The sequence below is a fragment of the Cryptosporidium muris genome, genomic scaffold (genome assembly GCF_000006515.1).
Source record: "Cryptosporidium muris RN66 scf_1106632373433 genomic scaffold, whole genome shotgun sequence".
Taxonomy (NCBI): Eukaryota; Apicomplexa; class Conoidasida; order Eucoccidiorida; family Cryptosporidiidae; genus Cryptosporidium; species Cryptosporidium muris.
The window spans coordinates 346,366-367,275 of record NW_002196580.1 but is presented as its reverse complement, the minus strand read 5'-3'; the positions used below and the strand labels follow the sequence as shown (position 1 = coordinate 367,275).

General features: G+C 28.0%; 8 protein-coding genes across 8 annotated transcripts, besides 20 other annotated features; 5 read left to right on the top strand and 3 right to left on the bottom strand.

The window, feature by feature from the left end:
- Nucleotides 1-103: 103 nt before the first annotated feature.
- Nucleotides 104-5,737, top strand: CMU_032440 (SNF2/RAD54 helicase family protein; the record flags this gene model as incomplete). Its single annotated transcript, XM_002142415.1, has 1 exon — nucleotides 104-5,737. The coding sequence occupies one exon, from the start codon at nucleotides 104-106 to the stop codon at nucleotides 5,735-5,737; it is 5,634 nt and encodes a 1,877-aa protein (XP_002142451.1).
- Nucleotides 326-409: a repeat region.
- Nucleotides 1,490-1,792: a microsatellite.
- A 336-nt stretch (nucleotides 5,738-6,073) lies between the features above and the next one.
- On the top strand, nucleotides 6,074-10,243 carry CMU_032430 (uncharacterized protein; the record flags this gene model as incomplete). Its single annotated transcript, XM_002142414.1, has 1 exon — nucleotides 6,074-10,243. One exon carries the CDS (start codon nucleotides 6,074-6,076, stop codon nucleotides 10,241-10,243), a length of 4,170 nt encoding a protein of 1,389 aa, XP_002142450.1.
- Nucleotides 10,241-10,288: a sequence feature (AT_rich).
- Nucleotides 10,289-10,458: 170 nt separating this feature from the next.
- CMU_032420 (protein kinase domain-containing protein) lies at nucleotides 10,459-12,765 on the bottom strand (the record flags this gene model as incomplete). The annotated part of the gene is made up of 1 exon (XM_002142413.1): nucleotides 10,459-12,765. One exon carries the CDS (start codon nucleotides 12,763-12,765, stop codon nucleotides 10,459-10,461), a length of 2,307 nt encoding a protein of 768 aa, XP_002142449.1.
- Nucleotides 10,938-10,984: a sequence feature (AT_rich).
- Nucleotides 12,031-12,052: a sequence feature (AT_rich).
- A 15-nt stretch (nucleotides 12,766-12,780) lies between the features above and the next one.
- Nucleotides 12,781-12,835: a sequence feature (AT_rich).
- An 824-nt stretch (nucleotides 12,836-13,659) lies between these two features.
- CMU_032410 (uncharacterized protein) lies at nucleotides 13,660-14,922 on the bottom strand (the record flags this gene model as incomplete). The annotated part of the gene is made up of 1 exon (XM_002142412.1): nucleotides 13,660-14,922. One exon carries the CDS (start codon nucleotides 14,920-14,922, stop codon nucleotides 13,660-13,662), a length of 1,263 nt encoding a protein of 420 aa, XP_002142448.1.
- Nucleotides 13,873-13,901: a sequence feature (AT_rich).
- Nucleotides 14,008-14,090: a sequence feature (A-rich).
- Nucleotides 14,923-15,146: 224 nt separating the features above from the next.
- Nucleotides 15,147-15,237: a sequence feature (AT_rich).
- A 279-nt stretch (nucleotides 15,238-15,516) lies between these two features.
- Nucleotides 15,517-15,554: a sequence feature (AT_rich).
- Nucleotides 15,555-15,720: 166 nt separating this feature from the next.
- Nucleotides 15,721-15,816: a sequence feature (AT_rich).
- A 9-nt stretch (nucleotides 15,817-15,825) lies between these two features.
- Nucleotides 15,826-15,852: a sequence feature (AT_rich).
- Nucleotides 15,853-15,934: 82 nt separating this feature from the next.
- Nucleotides 15,935-16,588, top strand: CMU_032400 (uncharacterized protein; the record flags this gene model as incomplete). Its single annotated transcript, XM_002142411.1, has 1 exon — nucleotides 15,935-16,588. The coding sequence occupies one exon, from the start codon at nucleotides 15,935-15,937 to the stop codon at nucleotides 16,586-16,588; it is 654 nt and encodes a 217-aa protein (XP_002142447.1).
- Nucleotides 16,584-16,721: a sequence feature (AT_rich).
- A 102-nt stretch (nucleotides 16,722-16,823) lies between these two features.
- Nucleotides 16,824-16,947: a sequence feature (AT_rich).
- A 10-nt stretch (nucleotides 16,948-16,957) lies between these two features.
- CMU_032390 (uncharacterized protein) lies at nucleotides 16,958-18,745 on the top strand (the record flags this gene model as incomplete). Its single annotated transcript, XM_002142410.1, has 1 exon — nucleotides 16,958-18,745. The coding sequence occupies one exon, from the start codon at nucleotides 16,958-16,960 to the stop codon at nucleotides 18,743-18,745; it is 1,788 nt and encodes a 595-aa protein (XP_002142446.1).
- Nucleotides 17,415-17,455: a sequence feature (AT_rich).
- Nucleotides 17,619-17,695: a sequence feature (AT_rich).
- A 317-nt stretch (nucleotides 18,746-19,062) lies between the features above and the next one.
- Nucleotides 19,063-19,096: a sequence feature (AT_rich).
- Nucleotides 19,097-19,253: 157 nt separating this feature from the next.
- CMU_032380 (thioredoxin protein, putative) lies at nucleotides 19,254-19,721 on the top strand (the record flags this gene model as incomplete). Its single annotated transcript, XM_002142409.1, has 2 exons — nucleotides 19,254-19,284; nucleotides 19,438-19,721. The coding sequence occupies 2 exons, from the start codon at nucleotides 19,254-19,256 to the stop codon at nucleotides 19,719-19,721; spliced, it is 315 nt and encodes a 104-aa protein (XP_002142445.1).
- Nucleotides 19,722-20,099: 378 nt separating this feature from the next.
- Nucleotides 20,100-20,134: a sequence feature (AT_rich).
- A 14-nt stretch (nucleotides 20,135-20,148) lies between these two features.
- Nucleotides 20,149-20,281: a sequence feature (AT_rich).
- A 5-nt stretch (nucleotides 20,282-20,286) lies between these two features.
- CMU_032370 (LSM domain-containing protein) lies at nucleotides 20,287-20,708 on the bottom strand (the record flags this gene model as incomplete). Its single annotated transcript, XM_002142408.1, has 2 exons — nucleotides 20,287-20,427; nucleotides 20,574-20,708. 2 exons carry the CDS (start codon nucleotides 20,706-20,708, stop codon nucleotides 20,287-20,289), a joined length of 276 nt encoding a protein of 91 aa, XP_002142444.1.
- Nucleotides 20,478-20,514: a sequence feature (AT_rich).
- Nucleotides 20,709-20,910: the final 202 nt, after the last annotated feature.

Below are 20,910 nucleotides of genomic sequence, written 5' to 3'. Positions count from 1 at the left end.
AGAAGAAGGTGAGGGTGAAGGTAAAGATGAAGATGGAACTGACACTCCACAAAAAGTAGTATTAACTCCAGTAGTTGAGAAGTTTTTAAAGAGACGGCCGCAAATGAAACATAGCAATCCTAATGAAGAAAATAAGAAAGATGTTACATTAAATGAACAAGAAAAGACTGTAACTAATGGATCTGATGAAACAAATGAAACTAAGCAAGTGAAATCAGCTGTTAGTACTGTTCAACGTAAAATTCCTCGTGGTAAGATACCATATGAATATTTGGTGAAATATCAACAGCAGAGTTATGCCCATTGCAAATGGATTACAGAAGATGATATTGAAAGTGATCCAGATCCTAAGGTTCGTATTAAATATTTGAGATATATACAGCGATTAGAACAGCGCGGACTGGGACATTCAGATGCAACAACATATATTGAAGATGTACCTGAACTGCAATATATAGATGGTGAAATTGATCGTATTGTAGACTGTACAGATGTATTTAGAGCATTATATCCTATGAAGGCAGCAGAAATAGGTAGGAATGAATGGTATATTTATTGTTTAAAGATTATAGATGCGTTAGTTTGCTTTGATAGAAAAGGAATAAAGTATGGTATACCATTTTTACGCCCTGTAGATCCAAATATGGATGGTGCATCAGATTATTATGCGGTTATTATGAGACCTATGGACTTTACAACTGTACAAACAAAATTGTATCTACGTATATACTCTCAGCCACAAGAATTTTGGAGTGATGTACAGCAAATATTTACAAACTGCTTTCAATATAACTCAGTTGATAGTGATATACATGTACAAGGAAGGCTTATGAAAGCTTTATTTGATAAATTATATGGTGAGTGGGCACTTTTGTCTAGGCAAACTCAAGAAGATCTAGTCAAACAGAAGAGTGAAGAATCACCAAGTGAATGGATAGATGATAACACAATAACATTAGAGAGTGCTATTCAACATATTACATTCCGTGATTTATTGGCACTACCGAAACGTCCAATTATGTATTTGGCTAAATGGAAACACTTGTCATTTTCAGATACATCTTGGGAACATGAGGTTGATATAAATGATACAAGTAAAATATTGCAATTTCATCGTTTTATTAGAGTACCCGAATATATTACTACATCACATAATGGTCCTGCAGCAATTGGTTATGACTTGTACAAAAGAATGATAAGTGAAACTTATACATATATTCGTCATACTTTTTCTTGGATGAATAATCAGTTTGGCCTGCGTCTTATTCCACCTCAAGCTCCATCATATGTTGCAAATAATACTACTTCAAATAATGCTGATTCTGATGATGATGACACTCATATTCCATATTCAAATAAGAGGAGACAAAAGAATCGTTATTCTATTAGGACTTATGTTCCTACAACGTTCTCAAATTTACCACAATTAACAAGTGCAATATCGATTTATGGTCATCAATATCAACATCATCAACATCAACATCAACATCAACATCAACATCAACATCAACATCAACATCAACATCAACATCAACATCAACATCAACATTATCAACATCAACATCATCAACATCAACATCAACATCAACATCAACATCAACATCAACATCAACATCAACATCAACATCAACATCAACATCAACATCAACATCAACATCAACATCAACAACAACATCAACATCAACAACAACAACAACAACAACAACAACAACAACAACAACAACAACAACAACAACAACAACAACAACAACAACAACAACAACAACAACAACAACAACAACAACAACAACAATACCATAAACATCAAAATATTTCAGGGGTTAATATTCCTGATAGTTGTACTACCAATTCTAACGATAATTCAAATAATAGAAACGATGGATCACTAAATCCAAATACTATAATGGCTGCACAGAAGTTGTTGCAAATGATAACAGCAAATAACCCAAATGCAGCAAATGCTTTAAGTACAGCAATGAGCAATCCTGCTGTAGCTGGTCTTGTTAGCAAGTTATTACAAGGAGTTAATAATAATGGTGCTAAGGGGGAAGGAAATGTTGCTTTACAAAATTTTATTAGACAAGCACAAGTTCAATGGTTAATGCAGATGAAACAAAATAAAGCATCTGATATAAATAGTAAAGTAGAGAAGAAGGCTGATATTGAGACTACATTTAGTGAGAAGGAAGGTGGAGTAATAAATAATGAGACTAGTGGGAATAAGTTTACTGAAGGAAACCAAGTTATAAAAAGTGAGGTGACTGGAGTACATATTTTAGCTGAGAATTTGAACAAACAAGTTGAAGTTCAGAATTTCAATATACAAACTAAATCAAACGAGCTATTAATTAAAAGTGACTCTAATAATGATCCAGTAGGATATATAGCGAATAATCAGAGTAAGACAAATGGTAGAGTTGAAGTCCCCAATATTAATATAGGTAGTAAGGATAATACAGAGAGATCTTGTTCTGCACCTGTTTCAATAATTGGTGACTCTACTTATATAAAAAAGCCATTAATACAACCTAGTGCACAACCAAGTGATGTAGTTAATGAAACTGATATTTTCTTTGCAAACTCCAGCAATGGCCAAGGTAATAGGGGAAATAAAGATATATCTATGTGTGATGGTTTAGTCGAAAATAAATCCACGATAGGAAAATATAGCTCTGAAGATAAAGAAATGTATATATATTCTAGCTATGAACTGACGAGTAAATTAGATATTGATTTGTACATATTTAGTTGTGAAGATGATGATATATATTTTAAAAGTCAAACTGATATTTCAAATTATTGTGATGGTTTGGAGAAAGTTAGTGATGAATCATTGGTAAAGATAGATACTATTAATGAAGAAGTAGCCACAGAAAGTAATGATAAGATTTCTAATTCTCCTCAATTACAAGATGAAGAGAAAATGTCAGATCCTATTACAACAGATATAACGAAGAATAGAGCTTCAACACAACCTGAAGTAAAGATGGGACTGGCCAGTCTGTGTGCTAATAATGATATAGCTGAGTTGTTCAGCCGTCAGAAACGTCCACCACCTCCACCTCCGGGAGTTTCTAGGCATTACCCAGTATCTCCAATATTTAAAAGTGGTTATCAGCTTTTTGACTATCAATTAGCTGGACTAAATTGGTTATTACAATTATGGTCAGAGGGACGTAATGGAATATTAGCTGATGAAATGGGACTAGGCAAAACAATGCAAACAATGTCATTTATTTGGCATTTAGTTTATAAAGAGAAATATAGGGGTCCATTTTTGATAGTTGCTCCATTATCGACACTAGATCATTGGAAGAGAACTTTTGAGGATTGGACTGATTTGAATGTAGTTTCATATTATGATGAGGGTGGTAGAAATGGTCGTGATTTACTAAGGCATTACGAATGGTATCATCAATGTTTACAGTTTGACATGCGTGGGAGAGGACGTAACAATTATAATAGTATAAGGAGTAGTTATGGCCATAGTTATCTGAATGAACCTAGATTAGTACATACACAGCATTATAAATTCCATATATTATTAACTTCTTATGAAATATTGTTAGCTGATGCTGATATCCTATGTATAATGCCTTGGCAATTTGTAGTTATTGATGAGGCACATCGTCTGAAAAATAGGGGAGCTAAAACACTACAAGTATTTAAGAGTATTGCATGCCGTCATATATTATTACTGTCAGGTACCCCAGTACAGAATAATACTGAGGAATTGTGGCCATTATTAAATTATATAGAGCCTATAAAGTTTGCAAGTATAGAAACATTTACACAGGAATTTGGTGACCTACAAAGTAGTGCTCAAGTATCAGCACTACATGAACTACTACGACCCCATTTACTACGTCGTGTAAAAGAGGATGTAATGAAGGAAATCCCACCTTTGGAAGAAACCATCATTGATGTTGAACTAACTACGGCACAAAAGGCATACTATAGAGCAATCTTTGAAAGGAATAGGGCATTCCTATGTAAGAATGTGACTGTTGGTGGTAAGAAAGTGGGTGTTGGGAATATACCGTCATTAATGAATGTAGAAGTTGAATTAAGGAAGTGTTGCAACCATCCCTTTCAAGTTGTTGGTGTTGAAGAACGTGAAGTAGCATTATGTCGTACCTCTGAGGAACGTTATAGGAAGATGGTGGAATTGAGTGGTAAAATGGTATTAATGGAGAAATTACTACCTAAATTAAAGGCAGAAGGACATAAAGTATTAGTATTTAGCCAATTTATTCAAACACTGACACTACTAGAAGAATTAGTGGAACATCACAAATGGGGCTATGAGAGATTGGACGGAAGTATAAGAGGTTCTGATCGCTCAGCTGCTATTACAAGATTTAATGCTGATGAATCAGATAAATTCATATTTTTATTGTCAACTCGTGCTGGTGGTCTAGGTATAAACTTGACATCAGCTGATACTGTTATTATATTTGATTCTGATTGGAATCCACAAAATGATGTACAAGCGTGTGCTCGTGCACATCGTATAGGACAGACAAGAGATGTTAAAGTATATCGTTTGATAACAGCAAGAACATATGAGGCAGAGATGTTTGAGAGAGCAAGTCGTAAATTAGGCCTAAATACTGCAGTATTTCATAAGGGAGCTTTTAGAGAAGAAGGTGGTGTAGGCACTAGTGGAGAGCCAACTAAACAGGAAATTGAGGATTTGTTAAAACATGGTGCATATTACTTGTTAGAAGGTAGTGAAGCTTCTAGACAATTCCAAGAAAGTGATATTGACGAAATATTGAGCAAAAATGCTCGTTTAGTGCGCTATCAATTAAGTGGGAAAAATTCGTCATTTAGTAAGACTAGTTTTAGAAGTGATAATACACTACCTGATCTAGATGTTAATGATCCTGATTTCTGGAAGAAAGTATTAGGCGATAGTAGTGTATCATCATTCTTAGTACAGTTACAAAGTGGTAGTGCTATTAGAGATGGAGAAAGCAGGGACAAGTTTTTGCAGGATCTTGAGGATTCAGTTGATGGTGCAGCAGCACTTGATAGTTTGGATCCATTAATTGAAGCACTAGTTCAAGTAACAAATATGAGGGAGTTTAGTGAATTACAAAGGCAAAAAGCAGAAGATTTATTAGCGAAAGTACAAGATATAGTGCGTACATTACAGCCAAATACAGAGAATATTGATGATGATACTCAAGATGATACTGATTTGAGAACTAGGAAGAAATCTAGAAGAAGTACAAGAGCAAGAGATTTTGGTCTTGAACCATATATTTTGGATGATATTATAGAAAATGATGATGTACCAAGAGGTAGTGGTAGAGGTAAAAAAGGGAAGGGAAATCAGAAGAAGTCAAAACGTTTAGATGATGCAATTGATACACCCAGTGAAGATGATCCTAAGGACGAATCGTTTGATCCAAGGTCTGTTATAAAGAACACAAGAAGTACATCGAGAAGTTCTATTAGAAGTGGGAAGTTATCAGGCAATGCAAATAGATCAACAAAAACTAATAATACTACTATAAGTAGCAATATTGATGATAATACAATATATCAAGAAGAACCCTTGAAAACAGGGAGAAAGAGAAGAAATATATCTACTAGTGATAACAATAGTACTACATCGACATTATCCCCAAATTCAAATAACAACAGAAGAAGAAATAGAAGAGATGCTGCAGCTGCAATGATGGCCTTATTGGCGGCAGAAATTCCTGATGAGGATGAAAGTGAATAATTTTATAGTAATGGCTTATGCAACTTAGTATGCTATAAAGTGTCCTTGAATAACTCTAATATATTAAAAGATCTAAGGATACTGAACATTTAATTTTATAGATTGTAATTAAACTTCTACAATAGGGATCACAAATAATTTCTTTGTAGAAAATTAAATAACTAAATAAATCATTTTTCTACCACATAAATTTTTTATTTCTTGCAATAAAACTACAAGTGGGTAGTGCCTGTGTTTTGGCGGTGTGTTTGAGATTGCATGCGTGGGGTAAAAAGATATGTTCGGGTAAGCAGGTACATTTCAAATAACTGAGTTCACAAAATAAGATAAGAAATTATGGAACTAGAAAATGTGGCCGATCTGGATACTCCCAAATTAATTTCGAAGTCTGAATATGTTGAATCTTCTTCATATAACAAAAGTCCACTAAATAGAAAGAAAGCTTTGTACCAGCTTGATAACTCGGCTACAAAGAAAAGAAATAGGAACTCCACGTCATTAACACCTACAATAGGGACTCCTGGAAGTACTCCATACTCCCTAAGATCTCGGTCAAGGGCCTCAATAGATAACTCGGGTAGTAAAGGAGATAGCCAATTATCAGCTAATGATGCAGTACAAAAAAGTTTATCTTTAAAAGAGACCTCAACAGAAAGAAAACGTTTAAATTTGGGAAAGAAAAAGAGTATACTACCTCCTCTAGATCTTGGGATCATACTTGAAGAAGAGGAAACAGTTTATGATGGAAGTGGCGATAGTAGTAATAGAAAGATAAATACATCAAATACAAGCTCAAGACGTAGAAGACAAATACAAATTGGTGATAATAAGATCAAGAGTTCTAGTGAATTTATGCCAGCAGATATTAGAGATAGTGAAGATATACTAAAAAGAGAACAAAATGATCACAAGGTTAATCATTCAACTTCAGTATATGAAACAATTGAAGCTTCGTCAACCCAAGGATATGTTTATAAGACTCCAGTGAGAAGCAAAAAGGATCCCAGTCCCAAACAGGCAGAAGAATTGAATGAAACGAGTGTAGTAGTCGAGAGTGAAAGGATTTCTTCAACAAGAATCAAGGATAATAGAAAAAGCATCCTAAAGCAGTACGATCCAGATAACTCAAATACAGCAACATTAGCTATATCAAAAACTCCAAAATCTCAGAAAAAAGTTCAATTTAAAGTAAAAAATGTTATTATTGATTCAAATATACCAAATAGTACTTTGAGCAATTCTTGTGAGAGAATGAGCTTATTGAGTGACTTGGATGAAATAAATAGTGGACAATTATATAATTTCCCATCATTAGAAGAATTAATTAGAACTGATGATATTAATCATACAACATCTGGTGCAAATACAAATGCTGATAATTTGAAAAGTAACGATTCAAATAGTAGTATTTCAGAGTATGCTATAAGTGCAAATTTATCTGTGAGGGATAATGGTGGAGATTCTAGTGGTAATGACTCAGGGAAATCTATATCTGTTAAAAGTGATGTAAATAAAATTGAAACCCCTATTTTGGATAATATTAGTAACGTTAGTAGTTTTCTCAGCTCTAAAGATGGTTGTGGTAATGATCACTCTTCAGAAGATAACAAGTCAAGTCATGATACAGATCGAAGCCAATTTAATCGCGAAGGAGAAGATAATTTACAAGTTATAGGGAATTCTACGAAAAGTGAAATTTTGCATCGCGATTCTATAGCTCCAAATGTACCCGGAGCATTTTTATCTATAGTGATGAAAAATCTCTCGTATGTCAATTTTTCAGTGGAAGAGAATCAAGATGAGTCAGCAAAAGATGATTCACTAAGTTTGACAAGTAAATATAATAACCAAAATGAGATCGAAATAGAGAAAAGAGAAATAAATGTGCAAAAACAAACCCAGTCTTCATCTACTTGTTCATTTTCATTTAATAATGAAATACCAAATTTATCTAATTCTTTATCAATTTCAGCTGACAAGTCAAGTTTGAATTTAAAAGATGAAGTCATAGATGAGAATCGAATTTTGTATAATGAGCAAGATTCTAACATATATCCCAATGCTGAAATTAGAATACTTGCAGAAAATGAGGATTCCAATGAATACATATCTACTTCAGATATAAGAAGTGTAGATAATTTAGAGATTACTCTGGAAGCTAAGAATAGCAAAATTGCGGATAATAGCTTGATAGAGGGAGATTTGGTATTAGAAAACAATTCCAACAATTTAGTTTTAAATAATGATGAAAAGATAGAAATAGAACTAGAAGTATCACAACAAGATCCGAATATAGGTGGAGATTTTGAAACCAAATATGAAGATGCAAGCGAGAGGATTAGCTACAAAACAACCGAAAATAGAAATGATTTAAATACTTCAGCTTATTTTTCAACTCCCTCACCATTCTATTCAGATATCCCAGCAAAGACACAGTATTTTTCAACACCTAATACAGATACACTAGTAACTATAAATGATACAATACCTCAAGGTTATACATGGGATGAATTTCAGTCTCTGTTAAATTTAAACTATTCGGAAAATTTTAATATATTAGATTTTGAATATGAAAATAATAAAGATACTAATGACAGAATTGAAAAGTGCAAATTATTAATTAAAAGTATTGAAGATATATCAAGTGGTAAGAACGAACAAACATTTGATATAGGAATAACTGCGAGATCTTTAACTGAATATGAACTTCATTCTATAAATTCCCAGATATGGGATAAAATTGAAAAAAATACACTTTTGGATTTTTATACAAATGAAATCTACCAAAAATATTTAAAACTTACTGAAGAGTTTTGTAATAGCAAATTGGCAAAAGAATTGGCTACGATAGTTAATAAAAGTAGATATGGAACAAAAGATGATGAGAAAGTTAAAGATGAGTTAGTAAAAAATATTGGAAGATATTTTGCAAGTAATATGTTTGCAAACAAAGCCTGGTTAGAATGGAAGGAAAGAGTTATTATGCCACTCAAGCAAAAGGTTATTTTGAAATTAGCAGGAAAAATTAGGCAATACAATGATATATACCAAATGTATAGAAATGATAAAAACAAAATTAAAAATGCCTTTGTATTGTTATCAACACTTGAATCATGTCATATATCAGAAATGAATGTTTATGAGAGTTATTGTAATGCAATTAAGATAGTTAGAAATAATATAAACAATTATAGAGAAGAGATTAATAGAAGCAAAAACTACATAGATTCTATGAATAATAAAAAAAAAAACTTACGAACTCTTTTGATGAAAGAAGAGGAATTGACAAATAGTTTAAATCTAGAATTATTTAACTGGAAAAATAAAAAAAGTAAACTTGAAAAAAAGTTAATCTCACTAAAACAAAAAGAGGAGTTTGGAGGATTTACATGGAATCAATTTACAATAAATAGATTTCAAGCAAATATTTTACCTTTGATTAATAACTCTAAATATTCAGTAAAACCGAAAATTTCAATCGAATGGAATATTAATGAGTTAAATAAACATACAAGATCTCCAATTCAAGATGAGAATGTTAATATGAATAATGGGATTCAGAATAATAATAATCAGTCGAAATTAATGTGTAATTATTCATCTGATAAAACTATCTATTCAGTTAATATTCCAACAAGAGAATCAATGGGAATAACTACTGAATCTAATGACATCAAATATACATGTCCTGTAAAGTTAGAAATACAGCTGGAGGCAGATGAAGAATCAAGTATAGAATATAGAATGTATTGTGGATATATAGAAATAATAAAATTAGTACTCAACTATAGATTGGGTTTATTATATAGCAAAGAAAGAGATCAAAATAAAGATAATTGTAATCATATGCTAATAGTTTTTATTCGCAGTATATTTCAAGCTTGTTTAATATTACTATGGAAAGTAGAGTGTATGATATATGAAGTTATGAATATAAATAAAGTATTCAACCTACTAACTGTTGAGATTGATAGTGATAATAATAACAGCTTTAAAGGAGGTAGTGTACTAAGGATGAATATACCAATATTAACAGGAGCTATAAATATAAGTAGTAATTCACCAAATACTTTAGTGAACAATTCCCCTTTAGTAATATCTCCAGCATCTTCAGGTTTGTCATCTCCTCATGTTCCTTTACGTCCAATAATCCGTTTAAGTTTCAATATGGTAGATTCTTTATTTAAATCTAATGGTACACTTATTGGATCCATACAAGATATGGACATTTTAAATGTTTTAGAGGATACTCGTCTAAATATGAAGAGCTTATTTGAAAAACAAATTTTAGAGGTTACAAATCCCTCATGGGGAGATAATGCCAAATCAAATAAAGAATGTCCAATATCTGCAGTTAAAATTGGTAAGAATTGTCTATTATCTATAATACAAAGTACAATACAAGGTGGGGGTGGAAATCAATTCTTGTGGCAAAGGCCATTAGAGCGATTTGCTCCAAGGTTACTAAATGCAGTGCAAATAAGCAAATTACATAGTGAATACTAAATATATTACAAATTCATTAATATTTATTTCTAAATATATATATATGCTCTACTTTTACAGTAAATTAGAATTTTTGGTTCTCACTTTGAGGGGGAATATTTTAGATGCATCCTTCAGATAAAAATATAACTATAATAGCAATTTTGAATTTTGTAGAACTGAGGAAATTTGTATGTTGGTCCATTAAAATCTATTTAAAATCTCTTTTTCTTGATTTACTCACTATTTATATCTTTATAATTTTCCAAATCACTTATATCTGATAATTCAAATTTTAACTCTTCATTATTATAAATAAAACTATTAGGAAGATCATCAATAGTCTCAATATTGGAATCCACCGTAAATTTCTGTGTAGTTTGATCTAAATAAGTTGATGATTCATTATCTAATTCATATTTATAACTAACACCACTGTTAGATTTATCACTCGAATTATTCTTTTCTAATGTTAAGTTTACAGATTTGCTTCTATTCAAATTATATCTATAAAGCTCCTTTTCAATTATTTGAAAATTCTTGTATATATTTTGGTATTTCTTTTTATTTACAATAAATGGATGTTTTAATAATTCATCACAGCTCCAGCGTTTCTTCTTATCAATGCATATTGTACAATTAAGGAAATCAATAAATGAATCTGAAAATTTGTAGCTATTATTATGTATTGTTTCAAATTCCTTAAAATAGCTTCTAATAAAAGAAAAATCATTATTAATATATTCATTATTATATTTTAAACAGAGATGTATATCATTGACATTATTTAAATGAGCCTCAAGGTTGTCATTCAAATTATCTGAATGTTCAATATAATTTAATGACCCCTTTGTCAAATGACATCTTTCACTATGATTTCTTGTCAAATTTTCTTCTAAATTATTATTACATAAATTTGCGATAAATTTGTAAATATTAGGTGGAAATCCTATAGCTAGCTCAAGAGCAGTTACACCCAAAGACCAAATATCAATAGATGGATCATATTCTAAACTCTCAAATCCAGAAATTCCATTTAAACATTTACAGCTACTAATCATTTCAGGAGCCATCCACTGAAGGGTACCAGCACGGATATTTGGATGTGTACCAAGAACTGTATCTAGTATTTGACAAACCCCAAAATCAATCAATTTCAAATTTCCCGTATGGCAGTCAATCATTATATTTGCTGCCTTTATATCCTTATGAACTTTTTTATATCTAAAATTAAAACTAGTCATATAAGATAGTACATTCAATATTTTATAACATACATAACTAATTATACTTTCTGGAAAAGCACCATATGATTTATATATATCTCTTAGTGTATAACCTGGTATATATTCAGTAACTACCCCAATATAATTAGGATTGATATGAAATGATTCAATATATCGAACTACACTTTGATTATTTTCACAAGAAATCAAAACTCTTATCTCTTCATGTAGTTGTTCTAATATATCCATTCCAATTAAACTAGTATGAATATTTCTATTATCTTGTAATATTAAAGGTTCTAAATTTATTATTTTTATAGCTACAAGATTCTTCTCATTACTTGAAGTATTCTCATTATTATTCTCTATAGATAGTGTCGATTTATTATATTGTATTAATGGTAATATCCAATTGTAACCTCTAATCCATATAGACTTTTGTTTGTTACAACTTTTTACAAATGAATCTGCTTCGTTATTCATTTTATATTCATCGTCACTTTTGACTGAATTAGATATAAAATAATCTTTATCAATGGAATTAAAAGTATTATAGTCATTTTGTACATCATTATTATGTTCAAATAAATTATTATTATATATTGGCTTTTGTTGAGCAAGAAATACTACTCCATGGTAACCATATCCAAGTAATTTATGTATCCTATAAATAAAGCTTGTAGAACTTATTTCTTTACATCTTTTAAATTTTGAGATAATTTTGTATGTAGATGGATTCTCCTTAAATATACTTATAAAATATGATAAGTTACTAAGAGATGAATATGTCATTAATCTAGGAGTTTCATAACGTGAAGAAGTTATAGAAGAAGATGTTGTCTGAATTTCTAATGGAGTTATCTGAATTGATGAAGTTATTTGAGAATTTGAATTTGATAGTTGTACAGAAATATTGCAATCACTACCACTTGAACTACTATCTTGAATACTCAAATTAATATCATTTCTACTTAATAATCTATTATTCCTATCTGTATTGTTTAAAATTGTTGATTTCTTTTTGTCAAATATTGATCTTACATATCTTGAGTATGCTTTTGATGAATTATTTGCAATTTTAACATGATCTAATCCCTTTCTATAAGTAATTGGTATAGATTTCCCACATATTATTTTAGTTGGTAAACAATTACTTTTAAAAGACTGAATATTTGCAGATATAATATCCCGTGAAGTAGATGGTATACTTGGTATTTCAATATCTCTTATTAACAAATTTGATGATGCTATATATTTCTGTTCTTGTTTGTCGTATAACCAAGATATATCTTCTATACTTTCATTATCTATATTCATATTATTATTCCAAGCATTTTTTTTCAAATATTAAATATATCTCCTTTAAAAATTATAATTTATAAATTTTCTTACTTCTATTATATTGTAATTCTTCCCCTCTTCAACTATTAGAAACTTAGAATACTTGGGCGGAATAAAAAAGCAGAATTATTTCTTATATAAGTTATCAAAAAGAAATAAGCTATCTAAAATTTAAGTTTATCAAAATTACGTAATATATATTATCAAATTATATATCTGTAATTCTCTAATTATTCTCTATCCTCTATACTTAAAATATCAACTATTTCCAAATAGGTATCTGATTTCTAATAAGAAAACTTAATAATTCCATCTTATTCTTATAAAGTAATCTCTTATCTCAAAAATTTATTCTATATAATAATCCATCCTTAAAATTAATTCTTGGTATATATTATTTACAATTTCTAATATTGCATCTATTATTTACATTTCTTCTATTAATTTTATATTATAATCTATTATCAGTATCCTGTACAGTGAATTATTTCATATATTGTTATTTAAAACAGGATATCATAATTAAATTATAGGTCTAATCTAGTAAGATCTAAATCACAATATTTAAAAATGGAATAATATTAGAGCTTCTTAAATCTTTAACTTATATAATTTCATCCTACATTCATCAATGTATTCACTTCTTGCAATATCTTACTAAGATGCATATATGCAGCTTACATTAGTTCCTGTCTCTTATTCTGTAATCTTAAAAAAATCTATCTAGTGATGTAACTATTAATGACTTATGGATAAATACTATACTACATGTTGTTACTAAATACTTATATGGAAAAATATGCTGACTTTTAAGTCTAGGCGAATAAAATAACTAAATTTTGATTATTTATTTTGTTGCTGATATCTTATTTAAGCATTTTCATAATAAACTGGTAATCCTACTTGGGCAGCAACTCTTCTAATTTTCATTCTAACTTCCCAATCACGCTCATATGAAAAACCTTTCTTTAAAGTACTTCCATATTTAGAATCCCAAATTTCTAACTCAAGAATTTTATTATTAATAGTTTGAAATGTCTCTTCCTGAGGTAAAAAATCCTCAAATGGTAATGTTCTTAATTCTTTATTATTATTTAAATTATCAATTATTTGTGATATTTCTGATTTCTTGTATAATAATCCTATACAAGAAGTCAAAAAATAACATACCCAATCAACAGTATGACCAACTAAAATATGATCAGCCAAATATTTAGATATTCTTTCTTTATCTCTATTATCAGATATTATCTTATTTTCATTATTTTTATCTATATATGTATTTTCATTATTAATTTCATGATCACCACTTAAGTCACTTCCTAATTGCTTATATGAAAAATCAGATATTGCAATAGTTGTAATACAATCCTCTTTAGCTTTATAAAATATTGAATCAATATCCGCACAATAATGATTCATTCTTAATCCTCTTGTATTCCGATAAATACCAGTAGATAAATCTTTTTTAATCCTACCAAGAGTAATTATTAACTGAAATTTCTTGTATAATTTATCTAAAAATTTTTGCCATTCATCAGTTATACCTGGTAATGGAACAACTCCTACAATATATATTTTACCTTGTTCTAGTTCAAATACATCTGGTGGGTATCCAATTTCCTGATGAATATCTTTGTAATTACAATCATAAACTTCAAACATTTGCTTCATTATAGGCTGATTAATAGAATCAGTCATAATTACAACACTTATTCCAATGTTTGAGAGTGCATTTGTTAAAATCATCAAACCTGTTACCCCATCTAATTCTGTAGGTGGTAAATGGCTTACATTTGATGGGGATAAAGCTAGTATCCCAACTACCTTAGTCATTGAGGTTATATCTTGAGATCTAGTAATATCAGTAATTATTTCCTCAGAAACTTCCTTTATTATTTGATTGTTTGCAAAGCTTATCAACAGCTCACTTACTACTCTAAGCGATGATGTATTTATTAACTTATCTTTAATACATTTTTTTGGACTAATAGTATCTTTAATCATAAGATTTTCAAGTCTAAATATAGCCTCTTCTATACTTAATTTAGTATCTGTATCATTATAATGTTTAGGTAATGTAATCTTCTCCATAGTTTCATTGCTATTATATTCACTTATAGTTTCATACATTGTTGAATCTTGCACTTAGTTACAGAAAAAAATTTTGTTATCTGCTTAACTTTACAGTAAAGTAAATAAATATATTTACTTTATGAGGTTCACACATAATATAAGTAATCACTCGATCAGTTTTGAAATAGAGCTAATCAATGTCAAAATTAGACCTACGACTGAGACGTTATATTGATATATATCAAGAAATTCCACTAATTTTCTTTTCTTCTATATAGAGGTAAAATATAATCTATATCTAAACTAATATAGTAAATATTAAATTATAATATACATAAAGATTATATATATTCTTATTTAATGTTATTAATTCAAAGTCCTAAAATTCTAAATAAATTATATATATACAGCTATTCAGTGTTCTACTCTTTCTCCATATAAATACCAACAATTATTTATTGCTAGTTTATAGGTCAGTAGACCGTCGTGAATAAGTAGAACATAATTCATCATTATAGCTGTACTTATTAATAATTTAGAACATATGTATCTTAACTTGTTACCCTAAATCACAAATAATAAAAAGAGGTAAAATTGATATTAAGATAATCATCTACTAAATATATCAAATTTATTATCCCACTAATTGAGTAATTATATTAATATTCCTTTTTATATAAAATATTTTAGTTAACTTCCTAATATATTTATTTAGGAGGCTAAATTTATCTTCTATAAAGGCGCTATGTCTTTTGAGCGGTAAAATATTTATGCTATTTTTTTTTTTATATCTCAGAAAAATTGAGAGTTTAAATTATATTGCTAGGAAATATACAAGGCGTATTAAGTTATTACTAAATATTTCTTATAAAGTATTATTATTAAAATTTCTAATTTATCTAATTTTCTTTTTTTTTCTCTAAATATTAGTTGATTTATATAATATATAATGAGACGAGCATAATTATAATAATTTATTATTATATACAACACTATTACTATAAAATTATACTATTTACTAAATTGCACTTAACCAAACTAAACTAGAAATATATCTAATAAATATAAAATGCCTAAAGGAAGTTTAATAAATACTTTGAAAGATATCCTTAGATGGGTTGAAAGACGAAGTAAGGAGTCAAATACTCAAGATATATATATGAATCAATATGTTGAACAAGGAACACAGAAATATCTTAATAAATGTAAATATAATGGAATATCAGTTGAAGTAATAGGGGAATCTATTGTTTCTAATGATATAGGGGAAATATCAAGATCTACACCAATTAAATTAGATATTGACTTAATAAATCCTAAAAACATATTATCTACTATCCAGGATAAAATTATTACTGTTGAATGGAATGGTTTTATAGAAGAAGAAAATATATTAGTAGAAAAAGAAGATAATAATGAAATACAAGAACAAGAACTTGTTTATAATGAGATTGAAAAAAAAATAGTTATAGAACTTGCTAAATTAGATGATTCTATTTATTCAACAAATTTAAGTAAAAGTAATGGAGAATATATAAACATTTTAAATATAAAGAGGAAAAAGGATCAAAGAATTTATGTAGATAATAATACTAATAGTATGTATGAATTAACAGAAGAACAAGAAATTATTAATGAGAATAATCCAAAGAAAAGTAAAATAAGTAATTATAAAAATAAAACAACTCAATCATTATATACAGATGAATGGTTATTTGAATAAATTTAATATTATTACTAATAATTTTACTTATTATAATATTATTAATTAAATAGATATTATATATTTGTACAAATATATACCAATACCAATAAATAAATTTGTTAAATATAAAAAAAAAGATTTAATTTATTTACTGTAAATACCACACATAAATGCAAATTTGATGCATTGACTAGAGATAACTAGAAATTTAAGTCAAATTAAATATATATCTTCAAAAATTGAAGATCTAAGCAATATATTACTAATTATTACATAAGTAACAAAATAATAAAGAATAAATAAATAAGAAGTATACTACAAATTAAATCTTAATATTAATTTGGAATTTTTTTTCAATATAATAATACAAATATTATGTTATTGGAAATGGATTGTAATAAATTAGATGAAAATTATATAAGAGAGGATTCTTCTTTAAAAGTAGCAGATGAATTAATTAATATCCCTAAAAATTATCAAGATATGAATAAGAATATCATTGAATCATATATACAATATAGAAAATCTAATAATAATGGGAATTTTAATATTGAATATCAAAATGATATAAATACTAAGAAAAGGAGAACAGCATTTGAAAGAGAAGCTATATTTAATAAATTAATGGAAATAAATCCAACATTAGTTAAAATTGATTCGAAATCAATTCCTGGTACTTGTGTTTTTTGTCAAATATGTCAAGTACGTATTATATTAAATCCAGCATATTATCTCAATAATTGGAGAACTCATATGAGTGGTAAACTTCATAGAGCTTTATCTAAAGCTGTAGGAAGTCCACATTTTATAGATGAACTTAATGATTTTAGTATAAATGAATTTCATAATTATATTTATAATAATAAATCAAATATAAATAATAATGGTGAATTAATATTATCTGAATCACCTAGTTATATATCAACTGCTTTGCAAAGTATTAATAATTCACCTTTGGCTATTCAAGATAAAGAATATTTAAAATCTCAATGGGATAATTCAAATCAAAATAAAATATTACAATCTTCTAATTCACAAAATAATTCACAAAATATTAAAATTTTTGAAGAAATAGAAAATAATGAAATTACTGATATTTTTAATCATAATGAAAATATTAATATAGATGTAACAGATGTAACGGATGTAACAGATGTAACAGATGTAACAGATGCAACGGAAAATCATAAAGATGGAAATAATGATAATATTAATACTTTAAATAATTTAGTTATTCATCCTCTTATAACAACTTTAACAGAATCATATCAAGTATCTAAAGATAATAATAATTTAGATAATCAACATGATTATTATAAATCTTTTCAAATTCACCAAAAAGATAAAGGAGATAATATTATTTTATCTTCATCTACAAATATGAATTCACCAATATTTACCTCTTTATCACCAATAACAGAATATAGAGATTCTCATTTTCAAAATAATTCAAGAAATATTTTTAAACCTGATAGTCCTAATATAAATAAAATTACTGATAAATCTTCAGAATATGATTATTTTGATATATATACTAATAATACTATTAATAATCATCATCATGGTATAAATATAGAATCTAATAATTATGATTTACCTGTAATACCACCTTATAAAAAAATAGAAGATGAGAATTTCAGCTTAAATCCATGTCCAGGAATTAGTAAAGTTAGATATTGGGCAATGTGTTTTATTGGATCTGAGAGATCAGTTGAACCTTGTGAAGAAAAACAAATAATAGATACAAGGAGAGTATTTTATAAACAATCTATAATTACAAGAGTTATACCAAATAGAGATCCAGAACATCTTGGTGTTGTACATCACCCTCAATGTATAGGATTTACAAATAATAATGATCAACCTTGTAATCGTTGTGTACAATATATTAATAATAGACAATTAGCTCGTGTTATTAGTAAGAGAGCTACTAGATTACAAGAAATGTGGGATCGTGTCATAGCCGGTGAATATATTTTAAGTGGAAGAAAGATACCACAATCTATTATTATGGCTTATAATCATAGAATAGATCATTGGACTAGATGTAATGATCCATTAGAAGCTATAACTAGAGCTTTAGCTGGTTGCAGACAAAGAGATTATACACCTTTTTTTTGGAAAATTAGGGAAAATATTTTACATAATGCTAGACAGGTAAAACTTAGGAGATAATTGATCTATAAACTTGAAAATTAAACTAATATGTAAAAGTTAACAAATTTTATAATACAGTAAAGAACTAAAATTATAGCGCTATATTGTTTAAAGATAAATTCGAAGAATATTATTAATTTAAACAATCCATCTCCCGCCTTTATTCTAATATAAATTTCCCACAAATTGGCGCCATGTAAGAAATAGTTTAATAATTTTTCTTTTTTTCCTTTTTTCTCTAAAAAAATAAATTCCTTTTAAGTTACTATAATTACCTAAGTTTAACTCTTTTACTATATGTAGTATATATCTTTCAATAGCTTTGATTCTAATAGTAATATATAATAATTTTTAAATTTGTAATAATATCATGCGAATCTGGCGCCCTTATAACAAATACTCAGTAGCTTACTATAATACTTGCTGTCTCATTAAATTATTGTGATTAGGGTGAGTGATTAGTTTAAACACTCTTGGGTTTTTTTTTTAGTAATAAATTTTCCTCTGTTAAATAGTATTACAAATTATGACAGTACAGAAAGTAAATTCTATTGATGGTAAGTACAAATTAATATGAAATAGGGAACTTAGTAGAATAAGTTAGGGATTTATAGAAGTGAATTACTACAACAAGATACATGAAGTCTTTAGGTTTTTGAAATATAATTTGTAAATTAAGTATAGATAATAATTTTGTTCTATTATTATAGAATACAAGCAACTTATTGGTCGTTCTGGACTTACTGTAGTTGATTATTATGCTACATGGTGTGGACCTTGTAATATGATTGGACCAAAAATAGATGATTTAAGTGAAAAGATGAAGGATGTATCCTTTATTAAAGTCGATGTTGATGCTAATCCGGACATTGCAGATTTGGAATCAGTAAGAGCAATGCCAACACTTAAATTATTTTTAAATGGAAGAGAAACTAAGTGTATTGTTGGTGCTAATTTTGATGTTTTACATCAGGCCATATTGAGTCATAAGTAGATGAACTTTTTACTCTATCTTAGCGTTTATTGTTCTTAGTAGAGATTCTCTCTAGTAAGAGAGTCAATTAATACCAAGTAAATTATTCAATTTTAAGTTTGAGACTTCTTGTGTGTTTTTTTTCCTTAAATTCCATTATATGTATTTGAGAGTTTATCTTATTATATTGATGTCATTTCCATTTATATTATTATAGTTGGGTAAATACTATTTATATATGAATATTTGAGCTAATAAGATTTTGTTCCAAGTTCCCTTTTTTCTTTTTTCTATATTTCATTTAATATTTTTGTTTATCTTTGTTATATAAGATATAAATTTACAAATATTAAGAAAAGTTGATTAATTCTATTTTCTCTCTAAAGAAAAATATATTGGTAAATAAGAATAAAATTAGTATTTATAATATAATACTATGGGTAGTTTCTAATAATATTATATAAATAATTATGATTATTCCTAAAGATATAATATATTTAAAGGATATAAAATTAATATATTATAACCAAATATATTTATATAAGATTTTCTTTTTTTTTATAATCTAAGAAAAAAATAAACCAAGTTAACATTTTGCATCTGAGATTAGACTTATGTTTTCTCCACGTAACATTAATCTACCAATATCACGTCTTGATACTTCATCTTTCTTTGTATATACTTCAGTCACATCATCTAGAACTATATTCATATATTCATCAAAGCCCTAAAGTAATAATTAATTAATAAGATGAATAAGGATATTGGGACAAGGAGATATATTACAAATAATATAAAATATATTATAAAAATTGCCATATATAGCCCAAAATAAAGAGATTATATTACTAATATATAGATACTTTAACTTACCTGAATTTTACCCTCTAGAGATAATTCCGGATGATCATATAACCAAATCTGAACTCTTTGTTTTGATGTAAACAGCCTAAATATTTGATTAATTGGCTGTGTCATAATTTTTTGAGTTCTTCTTTGTTGATTCATTTTCTCAAGAAATTCTCTGGTCTAGTAATAATATAAAAAGTCTTTAATAGAAAAGTTGGTCTGTAAGACTTCCTTCAATAATATCAGCTGCCTAATTATATAATTTGGCGGCTAATTACAGAATATTTTAATAGGTCTACTGCATGTAGTTTTTTTTTATTTCACAAAATATTCAATAGCTCATTATTATTTATTTTAGGAT